Source organism: Sphaerodactylus townsendi, linkage group LG10 (assembly GCF_021028975.2).
Source record: "Sphaerodactylus townsendi isolate TG3544 linkage group LG10, MPM_Stown_v2.3, whole genome shotgun sequence".
Taxonomy (NCBI): domain Eukaryota; kingdom Metazoa; phylum Chordata; class Lepidosauria; order Squamata; family Sphaerodactylidae; genus Sphaerodactylus; species Sphaerodactylus townsendi.
Window position 1 is genome coordinate 31,128,229 of NC_059434.1, and position 26,536 is coordinate 31,154,764.

Here is a 26,536-nt window from a genome sequence, read left to right on the forward strand (position 1 = left end):
TTAGTTCTCCTGCCCCACCTCACTCCACCTGTCAGTACACTGTCATGTTTTACTTTACAGCTTGGGTTTGGAAGTATGCACATATTGAGGTATAAATAAAGAGAGCTATCATGTTGCAGTTGTTAGAACATGCACTGAGTCTGAGACCCAAGTTGTGCAAGCACTACTGTAGAGTAATGTGGGTGATTTCACCCATGATGTTACTCAGGACGTTACTGTTGATCAAGTTTTAACACAGCCCCAATGGTCAGAACATAGGAGGAAGGATAAAGTCTATAAATGGCTAATTCCTAATCCTTTATTTCAGTCACTACCCCTTCTGTTCCGAACAAAGAATTTGTGTCGTGAAATTTACATGAAGTTTCTCTGAATTTTAAGAGGTTTCATGAGCACTTACCTGGTGAAGAAGACAAGCATTAAACCTGTATCTTATTAAAAAAACTTTTTAAAAACATGGATGAGTTTTACTCGTTGTGATACTCGTTGCCAGTTTCATCACAAACACTGGCAATGGGGTCTTCAGGATAGCAGATGGGACAGACAGCTGTAAAGTGGTGGGAGGTGCCTGTATGGGCTTCTCCAGGGCAGGACTCTGGGTAGTTGCCTCACATGCCCTATGGGTGAGATTGCCCATGGCCCCAGTTTTCCACAAAGCACGGAATCAGCAATTAAACAACACCAATTACTAAACCATCGTCTTTCAACCAAAGCACAGGAAGATACAAACCTAGCAGCACATCTTAGCACATGAGCACTTCTCTGCCTTCCTAAAGGCTGACTACTTTCCTCCTCACAAATGGCTTCTTTATTCACTTCTGACATACAGTTTGTCTAGTGTGTGCATGACAGACAGCATGGCAAGAAAAAAAACGGCAAGCAAACAGGCATGGCAACATTTGCTATCTGCTTTCTATAGAAGAAATAAAACAATAAAGAAAACCGCTAATAGCAGGGATAGAGTTTGGTTCAGAAAAACATGCAACATCCTAATATCTCACACCAAAATTAACAAAAGCAGCAGTGGCGTAGTGGCTAAGAGCAGGTGCACTCTGATCTGGAGGAACTGGGTTTGATTCCCAGCTCTGCCACTTGAGTTGCAGAGGCTTATCTGGGGAATTCAGATTAGCCTGTGCACTCCCACACACGCCAGCTGGGTGACCTTGGGCTAGTCACAGCTTTTCGGAGCTCTCTCAGCCCCACCCACCTCACAGGGTGTTTGTTGTGAGGGGGGAAGGGCAAGGAGATTGTAAGCCCCTTTGAGTTTCCTACAGGAGAGAAAGGGGGGGGGGGTATAAGTCCAAACTCTTCTCTTCTTCTTCTAACACAGGAGCTTGGGTACAGTTAAATTCGATATTCTTTGTTTAATGACTTATAAAGTATGGCAGTCTCTGGGGGAACAACACCATCGATATATATCTGCAGATATATTTCATCCAGAGTCCTCAAAAAGAGAAATGAAACTATCCCTTATATAATTTAATAAATTCATTATTTTTTAAAGATAAAGTGCAACAACCAAAGAAAATTAAGGATTAGGCTTTAGTTTGATTTCAAATTTAACACGAATCGGAACATCTGACGTACCAGACAATGAAAGGGCTATGTTATTTCTGTATCAACTGTTTGGATATCTGGGAGGCAGCACTAGACTTAACAGAATGAACTTTCTTTGTTTCTCTCGGCTGGTGTTCTGTTCCCACCCCCCTCGATAGTGTTTGTTAATTATATTCTTCTGTGTCACCCTAGCAGATGAAGTTCATAATATCACAGCAGTTAGAAAGTAACTTTTCAAGTCTGCCTGTTGCAATCTGTCCAGCTGTACCTTTAAACTTTGGAATCTAGCCAGCCAAATCAGGGCAAGTCCTTGAGAGCAGCTTCAGATGCTTCTTTTGGAGTAACAGCAAAAGGAGGCAGGCAGCACTGACTGTGCTCTGGAGAGACTCTTCTGCAGCCACCAACATGGCAAAGCACACAGCCCTCTCTCTTTTCTTTGTCGTGACTCTGGCAAGCTTATCCCTTGCACATCGGAAGCTCCTGCTGTTCCTCTTGGATGGCCTTCGCCATGATTATATCAATGACGAAGCTCTGGAATCCTTGCCTGGCTTCAAAGAGATTGTCAGCCATGGCGTGAAAGTGGATTACTTGACCCCAGATTTTCCTAGTCTTTCCTATCCAAACTACTACACCTTGATGACTGGTGAGTAAGCTCTTTCACTTTCTCACTCACTGGGATGCTCTTCAGAGATGGCAGCATTTGATTGTTGCAAAACACACAGGGTCACTGGGTTTTGGTACATTATGGGGATGAGTGTAGACACAGTTCTCTGAACAGCATTCAGGGAATGCTAAAATGCATGGCTGGACTGGGCATAATCCAGTTTGAACTGAAGATCCATCACTTCATTATCATAAAAGAAACTGGCATGTAATATTGTCAGGCAGTTGCTTGATCATGTCAAAACTCTGCCATGGAAAAATCTGACCAGATGATTCTTACCAGCACTCTAGTTTATAAACCAAGTGCTGGCATGGTATTCTCCTTCAAGGAATAATACTTGGCATTTCCTAAAGTAATTAAATGAAACTAGGGTACCTACCAGGGATGGATCCTGCAGATCTTTTTCTGGTACATAGAGCTTTCCGCTGGTGACTACACTCTTGATACAGCAGGAGGCTCCGGGGCTGGAGAAAAGTTTCATCAACAGTGGAACAAATTTGGGATACAACTGACAATATTTTTTTCAGCTGGTTCATATTTTATTACTATGCTGTGTGACAAATATTTCACTCATGGTTGAAAATGAAATGTTCAAGTTTATAGGAACACATGTTAAAATTTAAAGAGAACAGAGATTCTTTCTTAATTTAAACAAATCACATAATTATAATTATTTATAATCACATAATTATAATTATTTTACAGAAAGTATCTTGGAGCGGGGTGGGATCACTATTTCCTTCTTTGGTTATTGCACACCTGTTTGCTGCAGCAAAGAATGCAAATGGATGATTTAAACTGTAAATAAATAATGTCCTTGCTGTACTCTCAAGTGTGATACATTTTCCAAATGAATAATTTTTTTTAAAAAAAGCATGCAGGCATAACAATTTCAGTGTATGCAACAGGTTTGAATTTTTTGTTGTGAAAAATTACAAGTTTTATGGTTATGATTTATGATAAAAGAATACTTGATAAAAGAATTACACTGAAAACATTTTTACCATTGCTTGTGCATACAACACCAGCATCATAAAAAACTGGCATTTTTGTGGATTTGTATTGAGGCTATGTTAGGTCTGCCTTATCTAATGAAGGTATCATAAACCTTATGATTAGGCAGTTAAATACTCAGCTGGTCTACTGGTTAGAGAAACAGTAATAGCATTAACAGGGCCCCTACAGAGCAAGCAGTTCATGGACTGTAACATCTGTTATGTTTCCAAAGTTCACTTTCTTACTTGATCATTATATGCCAGGAATGCATGAGAAAGAAATGGAATGTAAAGAAGGGAAATGTGCCCAGAAATTCAGCTGATAAATTGTTGTGTAGCAGGACAACTCTTTTTTCTCAAAACAAATCAATATAACTGTCTAGGGTTTTCCTTCAACAATACGCTATGCTCTCGCTTGAATTTCATATTGGGGATTTATTAGCTGCTACTGTGGCCTCCCTTTTTGCAATCCCCCCAGCTCTGCTTTCCCGAGAAAACATTTCATCTATCCCTTTAGAAACATAGCAGTGCACAGGAGGCTCCTGACACATGCACAGCCCAGCCCTGAGGCATATTTACACAGAAACAAGTTCATTTATTCAAAGGGATTTACTGCAAGGCAAGTCTCTGCGTGACTGCAGCCTTACTTATTAATGATTTAATTCATTTTCGTCCTGTTTTTCCACCACAGCCAGCCACCAAGAGGGAATGGAGGGGGACACCAGAGACAGGCACACCAGCGTGGTGCCTGTTTTACAACTTTGTAGCAGACCACATAATGCTTACACTGATTCTAGTGTGTTAAGAGAGCTAACAGGATGACATCAATTTTGTCAAATATTTCTGGAAAGCTTTGAACATAAGAAAAATTAGTCTTGGATTGGTATTACTTTGAGGTTTCTGTTTCCTGGCCTAGCTAATTCAAGTGAGGTTTCTGACAATTCATAGACATGGAAAAGGCAATTGATTATCAAAAGTAGATTTGCCTTATTTGAGCTAATTACCATGATGGTTCTTTTATATTACAGCTTGAATTACAGCAGTATCTTGAGCATTGAGCACCTTCCTTATTCTTATGCAGTATTTATAGTACACTGTAACAGGTAGGGAAGGCATGAATTTCTATGAGACTGAACATCAAAGGCAAATGTGCAACAATGACAGGAGGATTCTGCTTTGGGTATACTGTTGACATGGAAGGTCTTTGGCCATCCTTTCCAAACCCATGATTCCAGAACATTCACTATTGTTATGACAGCTTCATTATAGCACCATTGGCAGCTAGGTAAATTACGATGGCTGGCTCTTGATTTCGGTGAGCTCCATAGACAACAGCACTATGGAGGAAGAGTAGCAGCAGTCAAACCCTGCTACTGCCCTTAGGTGCCATCCCAAATCACCAGGCATTTCTCAGCCTGTAGTTGGCAGTCCTATTTGCTGACCCTTCATGTATGAAGAGAACAAAATAAAGAAAAGATAGGAATGATACACTGAAGAAATTCCTTCCAAGAAAAATCTTTTGAAGAACCTACAGTTTAAATGTTGGACATGAAGGACTTTGTTCTGTCTCTTAACTTCAGACTCCAGCAGGGGACTTGACTAGAGAGTCAGAAAGATAGAGGGGTCAAGACACTGAGCATCCTTTCTTTACTGCTGACACTATGGTGTGTAGATTGCTTCTCTCAGGGAATCTGCTTTTCTTCCACCTTTTACACCCTCTCTCCACACCTCTTCTCCATCTTGCAGGACACAGGTCCTGTATCTCCATCCATCCTACTTGGTTAGAATAGATGCCCAAGGCAATGACTATTAGAACAGTGCCCAATGCAGTGCCCAACGTGGAACGTATTGTAGGAACTCTATTTCTGAATAGGGTAGAGTAAATGTAGTTTCCTAGAGTTCCTACAATAAATGTAGTATATAGATTAAAAAATCCCTGAGTAATTTTATTCTTGGTGTTCACAGAGATTAAATGGACTTTACTGTGTCTAATAGGCTTTGTGCACTCTGCTTATTTACTAGATTCAGAACCTAATAGGCTGAAGGACCCAGATTTTGAACCAAATAACAGGTTATGGGGCCCAGACTAACTGGTTATAGAGGTAGATTATGGAAAACTCAGACTAAGCTGCAGTACTTAAAGAGTTAAAGTTGTCTCCAGCTAGAAAGTATGCTCATGTGCAATTTAGCTGACAAAATGACTGAGCTGTATTGAGCTCTCTCTCTCTGTCCTTAAGCTGCTGTAGTGAGTTGAGTAGATAGGTAAGGCCTGGTGTAGCGAGTACACCACCCCATTGGCCACCAAGTATAGCAGATTGGCCAGAGAAAAAGGGATTCCTGGTTGTTGTTTTCAGGAATCCTCCTTTATTTTACTTTCTCTGCCACCATTTACTTAAGAAGATCTAGAAAACCCCACACTGCATCTAGCCGGTATTTTCAAGGATTCCCACCTCTCAGTCACTCTTGCTTGAGGGGAAGTTCCTCCTGGGTCCCTTAATTAATAATTTTGGAGGGAACTCGTGATGGTTGGGGTTTCTAATTAGTCACCCACGTTATCAGTCACACTCTCACAGACACGTACTGGCACGAGGGAATTTGAACAAAATAAATAAAAGTGAATGTTTGAAACAAAAGATTCTTCTTTAACTGGCTCAGAAATAACCTTCAAATAAGCTTTTGATGTTTGGTAGTTCCTCAGAATTAACACGCACTCAGACACATGCAGGTGTCTTTCAATAAACGAATTGGCTTTAATATGATTTACTTTTCTCCACAGACACACCCTTGACCTTATTCTTCCACTACCCACTGTTTCCCACACCCTCAGTCCTGGCCCTGTGAGTTTCAGGCATTACACAGCCTCCGTCACTCACACACACCAAACCCTCTCTGCCTAGAGGTTTAGGCCCTCTCCAGACTAGTATGGTACAGGGGCTGGACAGACTCCTAGGTCCACTGACAAGTATCTGGCCGGTTAACTTCTCAAGCTTCTGCACCAAAAGCCAGGGCGCTGTAGCCTTGGCCTCGCACAAGCTTCCTTCGCTTGAAGAGAGTTACTAGAATTCTGTCAGCTATCTGAGCTGGATCAGAATCCCTCTTCACAAGAGTCAGAACTGAGAGACTCCACTCTTCAGACTCTGCTCTCAAACTGAACACAAGCTGTTCTCAAACTGATCTGTTCAGATCCGATCTGTACTGAGCAGAACTCCAAGCTGTTCACTTCAGCACACACAAGACTGTTCTGCTGTCTCCTTCTCTTCTGAGAGGCTCTGCTCTGTCTATCTTGTCAGCATTATATCACCTCCTAACATTGGCCATAGGCAACTGTGCCTCCCAACGACCAATCACATTGCTTCTATGTAAATTGGGGCCTGCTGCATTACTTTAAGTGTCACCCAGGCCTCTATAAGCAGGACTGTTTCACACCAACCCTTCAAGGTGGGGCAAGACCGTTACACCTGGCAATCTCACAAATGATGGATGGGAGACTGAAACTCAAAATCTTATTGGCAAACATCTTTTCCTCATGGAGAACCAGAATGTAGTTCACACTGGATGCAGAGGGACTGATAGATCTCCTTACATAAGCCCCTCCTCCGCAAATGATGACATTAGACATGCTGAGTGGAGAAACGAGATAAGCTTTAATTGCTTCCACAATGAGTAACAAATTCCTTTCTTACATCAGGGATGCAAAAACAACCAAGGAGATGTATTCCTTACTAGAATCATCTCATCCCACCGAAAGCTGGGCTTTCATGTATGCAATAAGCAGAGCTTAGTCAGTTTAAAGTACTATGAGGAGAAATCTTTTTGAAAACAAGATTGGTGCTTGGATTACACACTTGGGCTGTTTCTGCATGGGCGGAAAACAGCGCCCTAGGGATGGTAAAAACACTGTCCCAGGGAGCTGTTCACACAGGTCGCGCTGCTGCATTGCAGCAGCACCGGGCTCACCCCCCCCCCCCCAAGTGGCACCAAGATGCCGCTTTTGAAACTCGCTCTCTGAGCAGTCCAAAGCGCACCGGCATGAGGGTACCACTTTTGGCCTCTCTGGTTTCTCATTCACCTACCTCTTCTCTGGAGGGACACGCCCATGCTGCCCCCGACCCTGGAGCCTTGCTTGCATCCCATAGCAAAGCCAGATTTATATCTGGGGTATTATTTATACTCCAGTATTCCTTTAAGGTCTTAAGACCCATCGCTACTATTTCTTTTTTCCTCAGCATCCAGTCTTTTAATTTCCAGCTATACAGTCTTTTAGTTATTTCCAGATCAAGCCTTATGGGGTTATGATCTGTTCTTATTTTGGGTCATATTGAGATATCATTTAGACATGGGCCAATAGTGTTTGAAATCCATGCCATGTCAATTCTTGCAAAGCAGTGGTTAAAGGGCTCTTTGTCTTGGCTCCCTGAATGCCCCCCCCCCAGACTACACAGCAAGGAGAGTGCTGCTGCTTTCCCTCAAAAGATACATCTTGCATTACAAAGCAGTCAACCAACAAGCCCACTTCGATGTTGCAGCCAACCTCTGCTTAGCTGCCCTCTCCCTCAGCCACACATAAAGACCCACATGCATCCCCCAAAGGCTACACAGTAAGAAGAGTTCTGAATAAGTTCTAGGAACTTAGAAAGTTGAGAGTTAAAATAATTTTTTTAAAAACAGGGAAAACCAAGCCCCTGAGAGCTCACAGAATTCTGAAGAAATAGGTTGACAGGAAAGGAAGAAATTCCATCTTGTTCCTTCCTGTGATTCTGCATGTCCACCCCAACCCCCCAATTTGTGTGTAATTTTTCAATGATATTTGGATCTTTTTAAAAAAGGAGTGTTATCTGTGTATACTACATAAGCATCTCGAGATGATTAAATGGTATGCAACCACTTTGCACTTCCCCAGACTCTTAACGGAACTCTTGGTTTGGCTCACAGGAAGTAAGGGCTGAGCTAATTAACAGCTCTATCTTTTGTTCTAAACCCAGGGGATTGGTAGCCAATTGGTCCTAGATTATATCAGTGAAACCTTGAATGGTTTATGCAGAGGTGCTTCCTAAAGTCTCTGCCTTAAGTATTCAAATTTGGCTGAGGCTTGAGTGAATCAGGAAGGGATCTTGTTGTTAGGGAGATTGTATCTGAGAGATGGGGGAAATGCAGGGAGGAGGTAGTTGTTTAGAGAAATGTTTTCTCAAGAGCACAGTATCAGGGGCTTCCAGGGTTCATTGTATCAGAACAGCTTAATGAGGTATGGTGTTCAGGAGTTCTACAGATTCCATTATGTTAACGGAGTTCTCTGGCAGGGTGGGATAATCAAAGATTCATGACCCTGTTATGAGGTGTCCAGGTTGTATCACTGGAGTAACTCACAGATCTAATCTCTGCAAACAGACTATTCTGCCTTAGGCTTGCCTTCAGCTTGGACCCTCTGCTATCCACCCATACAAACATGGAAACTGGCGTTTGTAGCACACAGTATGAGAAATCATAAAGCAGGGTCTAAAGGGCAGGGTTACAATGCATTAGTGTGATAAACCAGGTCAGTTAAACTATATACATTGAAATATATAAAAAGATAGTTACAGTTAGCAGAGAGTTTGTGGCATGTTCAGGAATTAAGACATTGCTGTGATGTTATTGGCAATTAACAGCAACAATAAAAATAAAAGTAATTGAGTTGTTTCTTCTTCATTCTTTGTTCATTGTTGTTTTTTGTTACTTGTTCACCAATTTTCTCCCCATAGGTACTCAGAGGAGCTTACAACATTTCCCCCCTCCTTTTATCTTTACAACAAACTTGTGAAGTAGGTTAGGTAAAGTTCAGAGAGAGTGACAGGTCCATGGTCATTCTGCAAGCTTTGGAGATGAGTGCTTGGCTCCCTCAAGGGTTGCAGCTCTGGGTTGGAAAATACCTGTAGGTGGAGCCTGAGCAGGGCCAGATTTGGGGAGGGGAGGAACTTCAATGGGGAGTCATGCCATAGAGTCCACCTTCCAAAGTAACTGTGAACTGTTGCCTGGAGATAAGTTGTAATACTGGGAAATCTCCAGTCACCACCTGCAGATTGGCCACCCTACCTTCCCCATGTTTGGTTTGGTTTGTTTATCTGTTATGAAATGACCATAGTTAAAGTACATTTGAAATTTCCATTGCATTTCAAAGTTAGAACTCTGCTGAGTTAAAAAAACACAAATATACAAGTGGGAACGTAACTATAAAATCATTTAGAGAGAAGATGCACTATATTGTCATTGTGGACAGACAGACTGAAGACCTTTGGTCATATGAGCTGAATAATAAAGGAAAGAAAAGTCGTATACTGATCAGACAGCATTTCTTTACCTAGTATCACAATTCTCTGTTTATACTGTGCTGATAAAAGTCTTTTCTCAGCTGCCACAGAAGATTATCATCTGAGGCAAACAGGGAGCAAACGAACTTAAAATATTTTTGGGTCAAGCACTCAGAGAATTGATGCACTAAAAAGGAAGTAATAAAGAAGTACTTTCCCCTGTTTTCTATAAAGGGTCAATAGCTCTTTAACCTGTACCACATTATGTCTAGGTTGACTGAAGCTTGAAAATAGGAACTCCCCGGTCTAAGATGCTTGTCAAAAGCATTGAAGTGTATTCAAGAAGGTTGCAGCAGCAGGAAGATGTGTTTGAAAGTACTTTTCAGAGAGATGGGAAAGGCTGTCGATGCTGATGTTGGATAGGATATGTGGTGATGGAATACTCCACTAAGTATGGGGTTTTTTTTAACAGATGGTTTAAAAAGTTGTCAAGCTAGCTTGCATGAGCTGAAGAAGTACTTAGCAACTGGTGACAGATCATCAGATCGATTGCAACAATCACTATATTCTTGAGGCATTATTTCCTTAAAAGTCTATTTGTTTAGCAACTTGTTATTTATTTACAGGTTTAGTTTTATAAGGTATTACACCTATATAATATTAAGTCACAGACCAGTGCACACAACCAGGGCTTCTGGCAGGGGATTTATGGAGTGCTGAAGCCTCTATGCAATACACAGGATCTTTGCAGATATATCAGTGGCTGCTTCTTCATTATCCATTTAGTCATGTTCGACTCTTGGATACTCTGTTAATCAGTCCCCTCCATGCTTCCCTGTTTACCACAACTTCTTTCAACTGGTTGATGTTCATGCCCATGTCCCTCTTAATGGTTTCCAACCAATGAGTCATTGGCCTACCCCGTTTCCATTTGCCATTGACCATTCCAAGTAGCATTTCTTTTTCCAGTGAATTTGCCTTCATCACATGTCCGAAGTAGGTCAGCTTCTGTCTAGTGATCTTGCCCTCCAGGGACATCTCTGGGTTAATACGCTCCAGGACAGCTTTGTTGGTGACTCTAGCTGTCCATGGGATTCGTAAAAGCTTTGAAAATCGAAAAGGAAATATGTATTGGTAAATGGTTCAGAGCAGACAGAATACAAAACAACTCTTTTACTTCCAGGTCGCCATTGTGAGGTGCATCAAATGATTGGCAACTACATGTGGGACCCAAATACCAGTACGTCTTTTGATATCGGTGTGAATCAAGAGAGTTCGTTGCCTCTTTGGTGGAATGGGTCGGAGCCATTGTGGGTCACCATGATGAAAGCAAAGCGAAAAGTCTTCATGTACTATTGGCCTGGTTAGTATAATAGAATCTAGTACCTCTTATTTGCAGCAGAACATTTTATTATTTTTAACAGTTAGGAATACAAGTTGTGATGGAATAGTACTGTAAAACTAGCAAAGTCACATATGACTGTGAAAAGCATCTTTGCCTTTTGATCTCCTGGAGAGGGAGGATAGGAAACTATGCAGAGGTGCTAGGATGAAACTTCAAAGGCCTAAGTTACCTCATGGCCTGAACAGAGTTTTCCTGAGAAGGGGAAAACAAAGGGTTTTGAATTCCATCTTGAGACGTGGTCAGAGAAGCATCTCTGGGCCATGGGTTCCCGGAATGGGGACAAAGAACGAAGAGAGACTTTGATCCCCTCCAGCTTCGAATTTTGGAAGTTGTTTTCTCTGCTGTGCTGTCAAAAGATTCCAAATAGCCTGTAGATGCAGCATAAAGCTTCGTAGGAGCTCCTGCCATCCGCTTGAGAAAGCCCTCCGGGCGCCCCACTCAAGACCTGAGCCCTGGCCCCTTGACTTCTCCCTGCCGGATCCTGGCATATCTTCTCCCAAAGCACTCATGCCATCAGCATCAAACTCTCTGGTTACCATCTCGACCTGCACGCAGCCTTCTCTTCCCAAAAATTCTCACAATCCCTTAACCGCAATGTTTTATTTCTTTTATTTCTGTTTTTCAATAAAAATCGCTGAGACCTCAGCTGGTTGCAGTTATTGGAGAAAAGAACCCAGGTTTTAATGAAACAAGCGTGGCTCTCCCAGGCTTGCTTTCATGATATGGTGGCAGCATGATACAAGTGTATCTCTGGCCGATTATACACTGGTGTTCTGCCCTGCACGGAAGGGAGATTCTTTTCAAGGCAGAGGTTCTATAACAGATGACTACCTCCCTGCACCTCAAATTCACTGTGCAGCAGACATCGTAATCTCCTCTGCTAGTGAGACCCAGGAAAGAGCAACCTATTCCCTTGTTTCATAGAAAAGACAAAACAAATGGCCCTGTATTATTCTTTACTTTGGGTTTTTTGGTTCCCCCTCACCTCCCTCCCTCTACATCTGCAATTTTGTAAAATTTTATTTCAACTTCAAGTGTTTGTACCATATTAAATCTATTGAAATAATGATAGATCTAATATAGGAATGTTGAAATACCAAGGAATATTGAAATAACATGCCCATCTCTCCTCCTGCATTATCAGCAATGGCAGGAAGTATGTGTGAAGGGGTGGGAGAGTGAATATCAGTGCTAGTCCATGGTCTCATTCTTCAGCAGAGTGTGGTCCAGGGAATTGCTTTGCCTCTTTCATTGGGGTGGGGGGTAGGGGTAGGGTGGAGGGTTATACCTTTACTGAACCATAACTGTTTTCTTTCTCAAACTTTGTGATATGTCTTCCAGAGACCATGCAGTGCTCAGTTTTTCAAAAGTATTAATATGTTTGCTTTAAGTAAAGTGTATGTCCACATCTTTACCATTAGTGATCATGTTAAAAAATCAAATTTCATTTCCCCCACTTAGGACATTTCCCAGACCTCCTACGGAAGTCTGGACAGCTTTCAAAGATTTGTTATGACAATCAGTATCAAACTGTTAAGTCAATGTTTAGATATGCAAAGGTCAGAAGTTAAGGTCTTAGTGTCAAACATATAATTTGGAAAACTATACATCTGACTGAGAGAAGGGAGAAGGGGAAGTGGAATACCCATTTATTCTGAAGGCCAAAATGTTTAACACTATAACCACAAAGCTGGTACAATACAAATGGAACAATGTGGGGATTCAAATAATATGAACACTAAATTATCCTTACAGCTAGCAAACTTACCATTTAGGCAGCAAACAAAAAAGCATTGAAGAAGTGGAGTGATGATCAAAGAAAGTAGGAGCCCTAAAAAAAAACCCTGTAAAATTCAGTTGGATCTAATGGACCTAATCTTTTCAAGAATCCTAGATATTTCCAAACCTTCATATTGGAAAATCCTGGATTCCTCCCCCCAGATTCGGATCCATTAGACCCAAATCCAAATTTGACCCGCCCACATTCCCCTCCCCTCACTCACCTGAACTTCAGTGGTGAGGGTGGCTGCCTTTGAGTCCCATATGAATCCTGGAGACTGAAGCAGTGGAGTTCTGCACCTGCCAGGCCATGGCAGTGGAACTCTGCTCCCGCCCACCGGGCTCACAGCTCTGCACCTGCCAAGATGTCGTAATCCCAGCAGTGGAGCCAACTAGCTGGTAAATGAGAGGAGTGTGGATTCAATTGTAGTACTATTGACCTCCACCAGTCAAGACAGACTATTAAGGGTGGGGATAGAAGAGAAGTACTATGTAAAAATAGAGATGAGAATGCCAAACCTTCACTGGAGATGCTCTGGATTGATGCTACTGTCATCTCAGAAGCAAAAGCTGGAAATGCCTTTCCATTCAACACAAACTAATATGACAATTTGCACCTAAAGATCAGATTATCTTTGACAAATGTACTATACTTTGCAATGACATCAATTAGAAAGACGATTTATTTAGAATATCTGTCTTGTAGCGTTTAGCCAATGGTTCTTGATACACAATTTTAGCAGTATTCTAAATTTCCCAGAAAATGTGTTTTCTTAATTTCCCACAAAATAATATACAACTTTTGAAAACTTTCTATTTCTCACCTTGTTTCAGCATGCTTTGAGAGTTAATTTTAAAGGCGAAACAGAATGCTGAGATTTAGGCAGTATAGACAGACAATATGCTGGAGTTTCTGTATGTAGAACTCCCACAACCTTTAAACACTCATTGACAAGGTATGCAGGGGCCTGATTAGATTGAGTCCACAATGCAATGTAATGCAATATTTAAGAATTCCCTAAGCACTGGTTCTGGTGGGTTTTCCAGGCTGTGTGGTCGTGATCCGGTGGATCTTGTTCCTAACAGTGTGTAACAGACTTCCCTCTATAACAGACTACACCTCTGAAGATGCCAGCCACAGATGCAGGCAAAACGTTAGGAGCAAGATCCACCAGACCATGGCCACAAAGCCCGGAAAACCCATCAGAACCAGGTGAATCTGGCCGTGAAAGCCTTCAACAATACATCCCTCAGCACTGTTTTTACAATAAAAAAAATGGCCCTGGAAAGTCACCATTTGCCCCACTGGGAAAATTTACACTAGGTTCTCAAAACTGTGCTTTATCTTATGGCACAATATCTCTGTTATCTACTGTACTCTGTTATCTACTAAGAACTCTATCTCTGCCTCTCTCAGTCTTCTCTGGGATTATTCAAAGTAATCTACCAGAGTCCTAAAATTTCAGGGCTCCTGAGCTACTAAAAACTAAATAGCTTGGTTTATTTCGTGTGTGTATTAGTATTTGATATCTATTATGTCAAAATATAACTTTTCTGCATTCAGAGCCAATGTTGCTTTTTAGTAATTGTTGCTACAAATTTCTAGGATTCCAAACACTCTATTTTGCTGCAAAAGGCTCAAGGTGACAGAAAGATAATTGGGTGGTTTAAAACACTTCAATGAGATCTTGTGGGAGACAGACTTAACAGTTCAATATACCATTTCCACAAAGCAAAATATTCATATTTTAATACTTTCAATGAGTGTATAATTGATTTTATGTTGTGACTCGCCCTGAGCCCTGTGGGGATTGGGCAGGATATAAATTCAATAAAATAAATAAAATAAAGAAGGCAAGTCCAATGCCAGGTGCTTTACATCTAATGTCAACGCCTTAATTCCAATGATTTACTGTCCTCATGGTCCCCTCTGGCCACTGTGGAGGCTTTCACCTGCCACTAACACTTCTGCATGTGTAACGGATCCTTGGGAAGCATTAGCAGCAGAGCAAACTCCCCACAGTGGGCGAAAACTGCAAGGCGAATTATGTCATATGATCCAAGCTGTAGATTTGGTAAATATCTGCTTTTGACATCTAGACCATTACTAGTCTAGGAGAAAAGTTGGGTAAACATACTTTAAAATAAAATAAATACTATACAGTTTCTTGAAAAGGGAATATTGTGATAACTTTTTGGTGCCTCTAATGATGATACAATTTATGATAATTTACTTTTTAAAAAATCAGTCTATTTTCTCAAATAAAGAAATTGATTTATAACATTTCATCAAATGCCTTTAATCCTAGAAACCAGCATTTTTCTTCTTGACAGCTACTTTCTCGGAAAAGCCTGGAATTCATATGAAAGTTAGATGAAAGTTTCAACATTTGGATGTTTGTGTGTATCTACATGGTGCATAGGTTTGTTTTCATTTGCTGCAAAGTTTCACATTCAGTAATTTGCATTGGGGACTAAGTTCAAGGGTTCTAGTAGAATACAGCTCCAACAATGATTTGATATAAATTTCATAATCAGAGGGAATATCTCAAACTAGGACAGGGAATCCCTCCAAAAATCTGTCTCAAGTCTTCATGATTAATTTCAGTCACTGAAACTCCAGAATTTAGAATATGCCCTAACTACCAACTTTTTTCTTGTTAGGGTGTGAAGTTGAAATCCTTGGAGTCAGACCTACCTACTGCCTACCATACTATAGCGTTCCAACAGATGTAAATTTCTCCAGTGCTGTCAATAATGCTATTGAATCTTTGAGGTAAAATCACCAAAATATATTCTTTTATTTGACATACTCTGGCCCCAGTGAATAATGGAAAGTCTCATAAACAGAGCAGATTTAGGTAATGTCAGTGCTTGGACAAGTGATCTCTTGGGAACTCTATGTTCACCAACTTCAGTGGTATAACTGAAAAAAAATGAGACATAAAGGCAATAATTATATTAGAGGTATGTCACTTTTCCTTTGCAGCTCAAAGCTGCTACCCACAGTAATACAATATGCCACAAAATCTAGAATAACTTTCAGACTGTTCAAAATTAATAAAACTTTCAGCAAGGCTTCCAGACAGCTCTTCTTTGCAAACTCTTCTAAAAGAAGGCAGAGATGGGCCACCAGTTTAAAAAAAACATAGAACTCTACTTGCATGACGTTGTGACCAATGAAGATAGATATGCATAGTGGACATTGTAGGGGAAAATAGATTTGTCACTTGGGATTGTGTAGGAAGAGGAGGAGGAGTTGTTGGAATTTATACCCATCTTTCTCTCCTATAAGGAGAGTCAAAGGGGCTTACAAACTCCTTTCCCTTCCTCTCCTCACAACAGACACCTTGTGAGGTAGGTGGGGCTGAGAGAGTTTTGAATAAACTGTAACTAGCCCCAGGTCACCCAGCAGGAATGCAGGAATAGGGAAACAAATTTGGTTCAGGAGATAAGTGTCCACTGCTCATGTGGAGGAATGGGGAATCAAACCCAGTTCTCCAGATTAGAATCCACCTGCTCTTAACCACTACACCACGCTGGCTGTCCCTCAACTGATTCATGAAGCTGATTTATACGCTTTTATTTATACTCCGTATAAATCTTCCTGGCCTTGGAGATCAGCTTCTTTGGCCAAGAAGATATACACTTGTAACAGCACCTTTAGCTGTCTTTATAAATGCTCAGGTTACTATTTGGAAGGATTAGAAAGTGTTCTTTAGAGTTTTGACCAAGGACAGCATTATTAATTTAATTATTTTGGTGATGATGCAGTGGATATACTGGTGCAAATTTGCCAAGGAAAGATACAAGTTAAAAGGCTCCATTAACAGAGGCTGTTTCTGCACAGCCAAGAGAGAGAGCCTGCATCGGCAATGATCATGCCGATGCAGGCTCTGGGGCTGTTCACACAAACAGCCCCATGGGATGCACAGCTGTTGGAGCAGGCTCCGCACAGCTGCATATTCCCCTCCCCTCCCCGGCCCCAAACGCCTCCTTACCTCCTGCTGGCAGCCGTCACTCTGCTGTTGCTCTGAAGAGGCCAGGGGACACACCCCCATGGCCAGAGCAACGGCTGCAGCTACAGAGGCCAGGGGGCGTGTCTCCTTCCCTCCTCAGAGCGACAACAGAGCGATGGCTGCCAGCAGGAGGTAAGGAGGCATTTGGGGCCAGGGAGGGGAGGGAAGGGGAGGGGAGGGGGAAACGCCGGCTTCCCCCCGCTGCCGTTCACATGGCAGTGGATGGAAGCTGGCGTTTGCAGGAAAACTCGCTCCCTGAACGAGTTTTGAAAACACCGTTTGGGTGGGCACAGAGCGCTGCTGCATCGATTTGGCTTTCAGCCCATGCAGAAACCACCAGAGAAATGGTGTAGTCTTAACTGGAAAAGAAACGTGAAACTTCAATCCAGAACAAAAGGTACAAGCATTTTTTGTCAGGAAAAAATTGAAATGCTGGGATGCAACATAGTGTATGTGTTTGCTCCAAGTAGCTTTTCCATAGGCCAAGAAGGGATGACCATCAAAAAGGCTATGAGATGTTTAGTGCCTCTTAAGTGCATGCCAGCATAGTGCAGTGGTTAAGAGCAGGTGGACTCTAATCTGGAGAACCCAGTTTGACTCCTCTCAGCCCCCACCTACCTCACAAGGTGTCTGTTGTGGAGAGTAGAAGGGAATGGAGTTTGTAAGCTCGTTTGATTCTTCTCATAGGAGAGAAAGAGAGCGGGGCAGGTTAAAATCCAAACTCTTCCTCTTCTTGTAAATCAGGCCTGGCCAGAGTCATCAGCAATCTATACTTCTTTCATTTGCAAACTTGGTAGCTGATAGCATGGGGGGAAAAAAAACCTCAGTCTGAATGCCAGACCTCAAAAACATTCTAAAACTGTACCATATTTGTTTCTTATCTGACTGTTCTGTTGTATTTCCACTTCAGAAGAGGCACAGCAGATATGGCAGCGGTATATTATGAAAAGCTTGATGTAGAAGGTCATCATCATGGACCTTTGTCTGTTCAGAGGAAGAATGCCTTACAAGTGGTTGACAATGTACTGCTCAATATGATTAAGTCAATCAAGGTCAGTTCTACTTAGAAACTACACTGTCCTCCCCCCCTTCCCACCATGATATACACTTTCTGAAGACACTTGATATGAGAGCTCCTAAATTGCTTAAGTCCCAGGTTCTGTACCTGATTCCTCCAGATATCTTGGGTAGCATCTTGAGAAAGACATCTGACTTGGCACATTATAGCACACCACATAAGACAGTGAAATACTTCAGAGGCATCACTTCCTCAGTTGAGATGTCTCATTTACAGAACTCTGTGCACACAGTTGCTTGGCATCTACTCTTGAGTTTTAGGTGTCTAGTGGAAATTGTGATTTGACCAGGCTCTTACAGGTGTATCAGTGGGATACCAGCCTCCAGTTATGACCATGGAATTACAGCTCATCTCCAGACGACAGAGATCAATTCCCTCTGGAGAAAATGGACTCTTTAGAGGGTGAACTGTGTGGCACTGTACCCCACTGAGGTCCCTGCCTCCTAAGGCTCCACCCTCAAGCCTCCAGGAGTTTCCCAGCCAGGATCTGGCAACTCTGCCTACATTCCAAATCCCCTGCCAGTAGCTAGGGGGACCTGGCAGCTCTACACATAAGCTTCTACAACTCTGTCTTCGGGTTCACTTCGCTGTCAAAACTGGTTGTGAACTCTTTTGCAAATGTTTATTTTAGATACCTTGTTTTAATTTTAATTTAAAAAAATTAAGTTTCTTTTAATTCTATTTTTCCTTATTCTGTTTTAAACCTGTGTGAGTCATTCCTTAAACCCAGTGGCGTAGTGCCCACGGGGCAGGGGGCCCCCATGACACACCGGGCGGAGTAGTGGCAGAGACATGGCCGCCCTGTCGAGGGGGCGTGGTGTGGCACTCCAGGGTGGGAAATGCTGCAGTGGATGCGCAGGGCATGTGTGTGGCCCGGGCGTGATTTCCCCTCACTCCGTCCCTGCTTAAACCTTCTCTATCAGTAGATATTACATATCGTTGCAATGAAATAAACTACCGTAACACCAATATGAAATTAGTAGTGTGCCTGTGCAAATAAGACCTGAATCAAGTGCTCAAGGCACTTTCCTATTGTGAATTGTTCCTAAGCTCATCAACCAACCTGGTATGCTTTCTTTTTTTCTCCCCCCACCCTACCCCATCTAATTCTTCTGAGTTTATTCCCTCCCTTTTCTATCCTTTTTCCTTCTCATCCCTACCCTGCCTCAGAAGTTGAAACATACCTTTTAGTAGAACAAAAATAAATATCTGTGTCAAGTTAATATTTCCCAAGAATGTATTAAAGTAGTGAAATGGTGACTCCCTCCCAGACCTTAAATGCATTGCGATCTTTATTAATCTGTACTAGAGATTATAAATGTGGATGCCTTATTTCAGCGATTCCCAACCAGGGTTCCATGGTACCCTGGGGTGTCGTGAGCATGTCCCAGGGGTACCGCAGCAATGCTAACGCCGCCCCCCCCTCACTTTTGCAATGTCTCCCACCGGCACCGGCAAGGACATGAAACTGGCCCAGAGGGCAGGGCCTGCTGCAAGGTCAGCAGCCACTCCCCCCCCCCCGTGCTTCCCTTCACCCTGGGAGGGGAAGGTGGGCGGGTGGCAAGCAGGGGCACTGGGGGGGATGGGGGATGGCAGGGGTACCGTGAGATATGAAGAATGAGGTCAAGAGTACCGTGACATTGAAAAGGTTGGAAAACACTGCCTTATTTGAATATCTTATATATAAACATATGTGTTTATTTGGTCATTGACCAGTATATTAAAAAAAGAATAAAAAGAATTCTGGATATATGAATTACACAATCATTTCCTCTCAAGGGGACATGCTAACGTTAGTTATACTGAATAAAAAAGCAGCAATAATTAAAAGATCTAAGTGCAAGAAACCGTAGGTCGATGTAATCTTGTGGCAATACAAAGGAATTTTGCCACTTCATATGTAATGCTGGGGACTTTATCCTCCAACAAGAAACTGACTAAAAAATTGTTTGGGCAATTAAGGGGACAAGAAAGGCCAAAGTGTCAAACCAACAAGGGTACTATTAGACTTTTCCTAACATCTATATAAAATTGGCAGTGCTTTAATATATGAGCAATCGTTTCTATCTCGTTACTAGTTCACGGGCATAAGCGTGTTTCCATTAGCCATTTTTTAAACCTCCCTATGGGAATGCATTAAAGTGTGCCCTAGAGAAGTCCTATCAATATTTTGGAAAAGTGAGATTTACTGAGTATGGAGCTGAAGCATTTGCTAGCTATGACTTCAAGGCTCTAATTGGGTTTGCTAGTTCAACCATGTCATTTTGTATTCAGCGCCAAGAAGACATTGACATACCACCACGCTTGCCTTTTTAAGTCCAGGCTCTACCAAGTATACAGAATCAAGTCCAATCATAAGTAATTTTTGGGTGACTATCAAGTTCGCAGCAGACTGGTCTTAATTGTCTTGATTTCAGTTTGTATCGCTTGCTGCATAATTGATTTATTTAATAAACTACTATGAAGTGGCATCCACTGTTTTAGAAGACTTTAAAAGGGGATTAGACATCCATGGAGGTGGAAAACTGCATGAGTGGCCATCAGGGGCAGAGAGAGGTGGAGCTGCGCCCAGGGCATGCGTGTGCCCTGCACCCCTGCTGCGGCACCGCCTGCCTCTGCCCCAGAATGCTCCCTTCACATCCCTTCACACCCCGGCCACGTGCTAGCCCTGCCCCTGCCGCAGCGTGCACCCGGGGCATCGCACCCATTGGCACTACGCCGCTGGTTCAGGTACAGGAAGAAAACACCATCTGGAGACTCAGCTGACTTGCCTCCTCTCCACTTCTCACATCACTCCAGTTTTCCTTCCCCCATTTAGCATCCTGTTAGTCTGCATTTTTTAAATTTCACATTTGTGAACATTTTATAAAGTCTTTTTGCAGTTTAGCACTGTTTGAGAGTTATGTCTCAACTGAATTCCATGGAGTTTATTTTCAGGTAACAATTATTATTCCATTGACAGTATCAGAAAGCCAAGTGATATTATATTTGTTTTGGATCAGGGGTATGGGGACATAGTGGTTCTTAGCAGCCCTGATCACTTCCAGATACTTAGCTAGAAGTGATGTCATGACAACATTCAACATTCAACGGAGCCCTTCGGGGATCGGGCGGTATAGAAATTGAAACAATAAATAAATAAATAAACATCACTTCCCAAGTCACTGCACTTGGCTGGCAACCCTGCTGTACGCCCATTGCAACATATGTGTTCAATCTAATTTATTTCAGCTTAAATGATTCAAGGTGTGAATGTTCATTCTGTAAAAAAATAGTCTCTTTAGTACTGAAAAGGTGTGTGTTGAGCCTCCACTGTACATTTTTTTCATTGTGATAGCATTGCAGGTGGGGTGAATCTGATTTCCAACATAAAAAGGAGGAACTGCACTGTGTACTTTTCAAGCATAATCCACTGAGTTGACTTTCCTAACAGGATAAGGGCCTGCAGAATGACTTGAATGTCATTCTTTTCTCGGATCATGGGATGACTGACATTTACTGGATGGAAAAAGTGATTGAGCTGAGAAACTGCATCAACATGAGTGATGTTCTACAAGTAAAGGACCGAGGACCAGTTGTAAGCCTGTGGCCAGCCAAAGCCAAGGAGTTTCAGGCAAGAAAACGGTCATCTTTTCTGTTTCATAATAATTTTGTGCCAGACATTTCTTTTTTGCTTTATTGTAATACTCACTAGCTAGCCACTGGGGGGCTGACCTTGTCTGCTGACATGACCAAAGCTTAAATTGGGAAGGCTGTAACAGTGACTGATAGTGACAACACATCTTTTAATTTCAAGGACATCCTACTGTGTCACAGTCTACAGTGGCCTTCTTTTAAGGATCTTTTGGAAGCCTTAGGATACAAACATTGCAGAGTTACACTTTTATAAGTCCACTGGAGAGTTACACCTTTTTAAGTCCATTGAAGTCAGCGGACTTAGAAGTTGCCAACCTGCATAGGACTGTACTGTTGAATGCCTGTCTTCGTGTAAGAAGGGATCACTGGGCCTTTCCGCACTTCTGCTATGCGCTACTTGGGCCAAGTAGCGTGGGGTCCCGGGGCACTCCCCACTACAGGGGCGGCAACAACGCAGCCGCCCCGACGCTGCCGCTGTCGCGCCCCCCTCAGCGCGTGACATTCCTGGCACTGGAGAAAACGGCGCCTTTTGACGACCCTGCGCAGAGCACGGGGGCGTGGGGAAGCCAGGACGCGTGCCATCAATGACGCGCGCAGTGAGTAGCGCACAGCGACGGTGGTAGAGGGAAAAGTGGGGAAAGGCCCACTGATGCTCCATTATCTGCACTGGATTCATATTGTCTTCCAGATAACAGTCAAGGATGGCTTAACTGAAATACTTATACTCTCCATGTCATTTTTGTAAAGCAGCTTTCAGCATAAAAAGAAAATTTATACTTATAAAATACTTGACAGTCTGACCCAGCATGAGAGACTGTTCTGCCTGTTGATGGGACCATCATAGCCTCTAATTCATTCGTGAACGTCCTCTTGGTGTGTCGAAGGGGTACATAGTACATTTTCATACACCCTATTGGAAGGCTGTGGCTCAGTGGCAGAGCATCTTCCAGGTTTAGAAGGTCCCAGGTTCAATTTCTGATAGTTCTAAATTAATAGACTGTAGAAAAGGGACTGGAGGATCAGATAAAATTTGTACTAAGTTCCTGGTACAAACAAACACAAAAGCTGATACAGGGGTTGGATAATTGATGTTCTCTCAAGGAAATATCCACTCTGAAAAATAAGTTAGGCTACTTATTAGAGTGGTGATCTAGCTATAGAGAACAAGAGAGGATTTTTTTTTTATTTTCTGAAAAGGACTCAGAAATGGAAGAAAAATCCTTTGTAAATCCACCTGTGGGAAGGACAGGCGTGTCTTTGAACGTGTGTAAAGTCAAATCAGACTGTTAGGCTCATTCCGCATGGGCCAAAAACAGCGGTGTGAAAATGGTGTGAAAATGGTGTAAAAGGGTTTAAAACGGTGTAAAAGGGTTTATACCGTTTTCACACCGTTTTCACACCACTGTTTTTGGCCCATGCGGAATCAGCCTAAATTAGTAGAAAGTTTTCTTAAAGAAAAGTTTTCTTAAAGAAAAGAAGCAAAACTGTTTATTCGTTTGAAAACATATATATATATAATGTAACATATATGTATATATATATAATGTAATTTGTATCAACTGAGATGAGCTGAAAGAACTATATTGTAACAAACATAGCATTGAGCTGCAGCCTGAACTGAACTTAAAATATCTTCATAACTTACCTTCTTCAGTTATCCTGTAAGTATATTCATCTTGCCAAATCTTTATTGTTCCTGTAAGTAAAACTTCTTTTTGTTTGTTTATCCTTGAAAGTACCAAAAGCCTCTTATGCCTCTGTCAGCAAAGAAAAGGTGTGTGTGTGTGTTTTTAAAAACTTAACTGAGTCCCCTGTCCACACTGAGCAGAATATTTTTCCTTTTTAAAATTATTTTATTATAATGTGGAAAAAACACACTAACACTGTCTCTTCAGTAAAAACAACAACAACAAACAGTTGGTACCTGCTCATTAAATTCTTTTGGCGGGAAAAACACCTGAGGGCACCTTGCGAGGACAGATTGTGGCAGACAGATGTTGGTTAGACACTTTTAAAGAAACTAAAGCTGAGAATTCACAGAACTTGTTGTTCCTATTCTTACAATAGTATATTAATGATATTTCAGTGCCAATTTTTTTAAATATAGAAGCCCCAGTGGGTGGGGTGGGTGGTAGCCACTGCTGGGGAATCAGGACATGGGAATTGTAGGGAAACATGCTGTGTGCAAGAACAGTTGCGACTGCACATTATCTACAGGTGCACTAGTGATGGAAAATTACACAAGCCCCACCATTTGTGAAAGCCACCCTGTTGGGGTGCTTAAGAATGGGGGCGATACCCCCTTTCCCTCTTACTGCTGCTGTGAATACAAATGACATTTGCAATAGCAGTGAAATTTCCTTTCCTGCCTGCCAGTCGTATTTTTGCCATGTTTAAAAACATATTTGTTTATATCATTAGTAGATTTGTCACTATAATGTTTCAACACTACAAAGATATCACAACTATCAATAATAATAATAAAACCTGCAAAAAGTATGCTATGTGGGGCAGAAGGAATTGTATAAAATGTGGTGCTGGATCTGACATTATTCACTCTTTCTTCAAACCCACTTTCAGTATTATCTTTCAAGAAAAATCTTGCCAAAGCAGGTTGGAGGGGAATGTACAATGGAATAGGTAAAAATCTGGAAAATTGGTGGAAGCCAAAATAAAATCCATTATGGTTTAAGGTGGGGGGACATGGAGCAAGAATTCCATGCCGAGGCCAATCTCTGTAAGAAAATTATCGAAGAGTTTTCCCATATGAGTGACATCTACATTAAGAATGTTTCTTCAAAATGGCAACCTCTCCTAAAACGACGCTTGCGTTCAATGTGATAATGCACCCTGCCATACTGTAAATATGTGCCCAAATATCATGACATTAATTTCTCTGCAGGTATATAACCAGTTGAAGCATGTGCCACACATGACAGTTTACAGGAAAGAAGATATTCCTGACAGGTTCTATTATAAAAAGGGGAAATTTGTCTCACCTTTGACGCTTGTGGCTGAAGAAGGATGGTTCATAGTGGAGGTAAATCACCTATATGTACTTGTGATCTATTGGACAGGACACAGGCATGTATTGAGGCCTCAGTTTTTGCAATGCTGGGTTGGCAGTAAAAACAAGCAAGCAACAGGAACATTTTAGAGTGCCTGATGGATTGGCAATCATGACTGATAACCTGTGGGTCACAGTACATGGACTGATTCAAATTGCAATGATGACCTCGCTAGTATTTGTCCCTTTCACCAGCAAGCGCATCACCATAAGGATGTATGTCTCTTTGAAACTACCATATACCTGTGCGACTGCAGCCCCAATTTATTAAGTGCTGAAAACATGAAATATGCCTTTTGAGATATTTGAAAACAAGCAGTTCATAGCTAATTAATTTACAGTGCTGTTCTATACAAAATCACACCCTTCCATTAAAGTCAATCATTTTAGAAGTATGCGGCTTTGCTTAGGGGAGGAAAGATTTGATCTGATTCGATCTTGGAAGCTAAGCAAGGTTGTTACTTGGGTGGGGGAGCACCACAGAAGACTGCAGAGGCAGACGATGGCAGATCACCTTTGCTTCTCACCTTAAAAGTACTTGCTGGAGTTACCACAAATTGATGTGACATTATGGCACATGCATATATATAAAGAACTCTGTTTAGGATGGCAGGGGTATATACAATTATTCATAACCAGCCTATGTAATGTACTTTGCATGTACATGTGAAATATACCAATGAAGTGCAACACTGATGGAATGAGCATAGAATTAATACACTGGTATATGTGTCACCAATCACATTTAATTTTGCTGTGGCAATCAAATAACAAAAGTGGCATTCAACGTAAATTTGCAGTTGCAACGTATTGCAACGTAAATTGCAACGTAAATTTGTATTCATCTTTAGCAGAGATACACCCTTCTAAAAGCATTGCCTTCGATGAACTTAGAAGAGTGCAATTCTGTTCAGGATTGTGGGTGATGTCAGGAGAGCAACTGTGCGGAATACTAAGGTTTCAAAGCAGACTCAACTGTGGTTAAGGCTCCTGTCACTGATAAATTAGTCGACATTAAGACTATTAGGAGCAATAGAGGCTGCCATTATAAAGTCTCGTGAATTTCTATGTCCAATTATCAGAGCTGGTCATCCGAACAGTTCCACAAATTCTGAAAATATGCTGACTCCTTGGGTCCTGCTACCCACACACACGCACAACTTGCATGTCTCTTGTGCTGTTTATCATTATTTCCTTGCATTAAATGTGAAGAGATTCATGATTTCTGCCACATCCAGATGCTATATAACTCAGTGTACAGCTGCTGCCTCTGCTGATGGCATATTCCAATTTCTCTTTCCTAAAGAGCGATACTGACAGATACATGAGTGACTAATGGCGAACCAAAGAGCGATGCCTTCTCAGTTTATAATTTCAGTGAGTTTCAGCTAGTCACACAAAAACAACCACAAGAATCGCTTTTGTTTATTCCCCTTCTGGTTTGATTTATGATTAGAAACGAAGCCTAGAAACTGTCAGTACTATAGTTATTTCTTAACCTTAAAAAAGGCTTTAGAACCCTTGTGTATCCATACATCTCTTTGTATCTAATAGTCAGCAGATGTACTACTTAACTGAACAATTCCAGCTGACAAATTAAATGTATTTTTGCTGATGCACTCAGAGAAAGCAAATGAGTAAATAGACTCCCCCTTCCTACTGCAGAGCCCCTTTGCGCCACTGTTTTGTTTAATGTCATTCCAGGGAGCAGAACTGTCAGTGATCTGTACAATACTAGGCAGCATCTACTGCATTTTCCAGTAGCAACTCAGGGCCAGCCAATTCTTACCTAATTTGCAAACTCCTTCTACAGCCAGCATGACATAACACGAGTTAAGCCTGTCAACAATTCTAGATGTTGCTGTTGGCTCAGCTAGTTGTGTGTCAAAAAGCAAGAAATGGAATTCCCCCTGCTCAAGCCTGCATGCAAAGAGAAAGAGAAAATCATGGTAGCTGGCAACTAACTAGAAGAGATAGGGTTGCTGTGGCCTACTGTGAATCTTCCTTGTGTAGATACTCTATCCCTCAGTGTTTCAAGTTTTGAGTGCTTTTGTC

General features: G+C 41.8%; 1 protein-coding gene across 1 annotated transcript in view; it reads left to right on the forward strand.

The window, feature by feature from the left end:
- The first annotated feature begins 1,760 nt into the window (after positions 1–1,760).
- The window catches only part of ENPP6 (ectonucleotide pyrophosphatase/phosphodiesterase 6), a 28,576-nt gene continuing 3,800 nt past the window's right edge, over positions 1,761–26,536 (forward strand). Inside the window, exons 1-6 of the mRNA XM_048509697.1 lie at positions 1,761–2,197; positions 10,681–10,860; positions 15,346–15,457; positions 17,611–17,752; positions 21,212–21,391; positions 24,317–24,454. Of these exons, the coding sequence (XP_048365654.1) occupies positions 1,960–2,197; positions 10,681–10,860; positions 15,346–15,457; positions 17,611–17,752; positions 21,212–21,391; positions 24,317–24,454 (990 nt within the window). The 5' untranslated portion in view covers positions 1,761–1,959. The remainder of the gene's footprint in view (positions 2,198–10,680; positions 10,861–15,345; positions 15,458–17,610; positions 17,753–21,211; positions 21,392–24,316; positions 24,455–26,536) is intronic.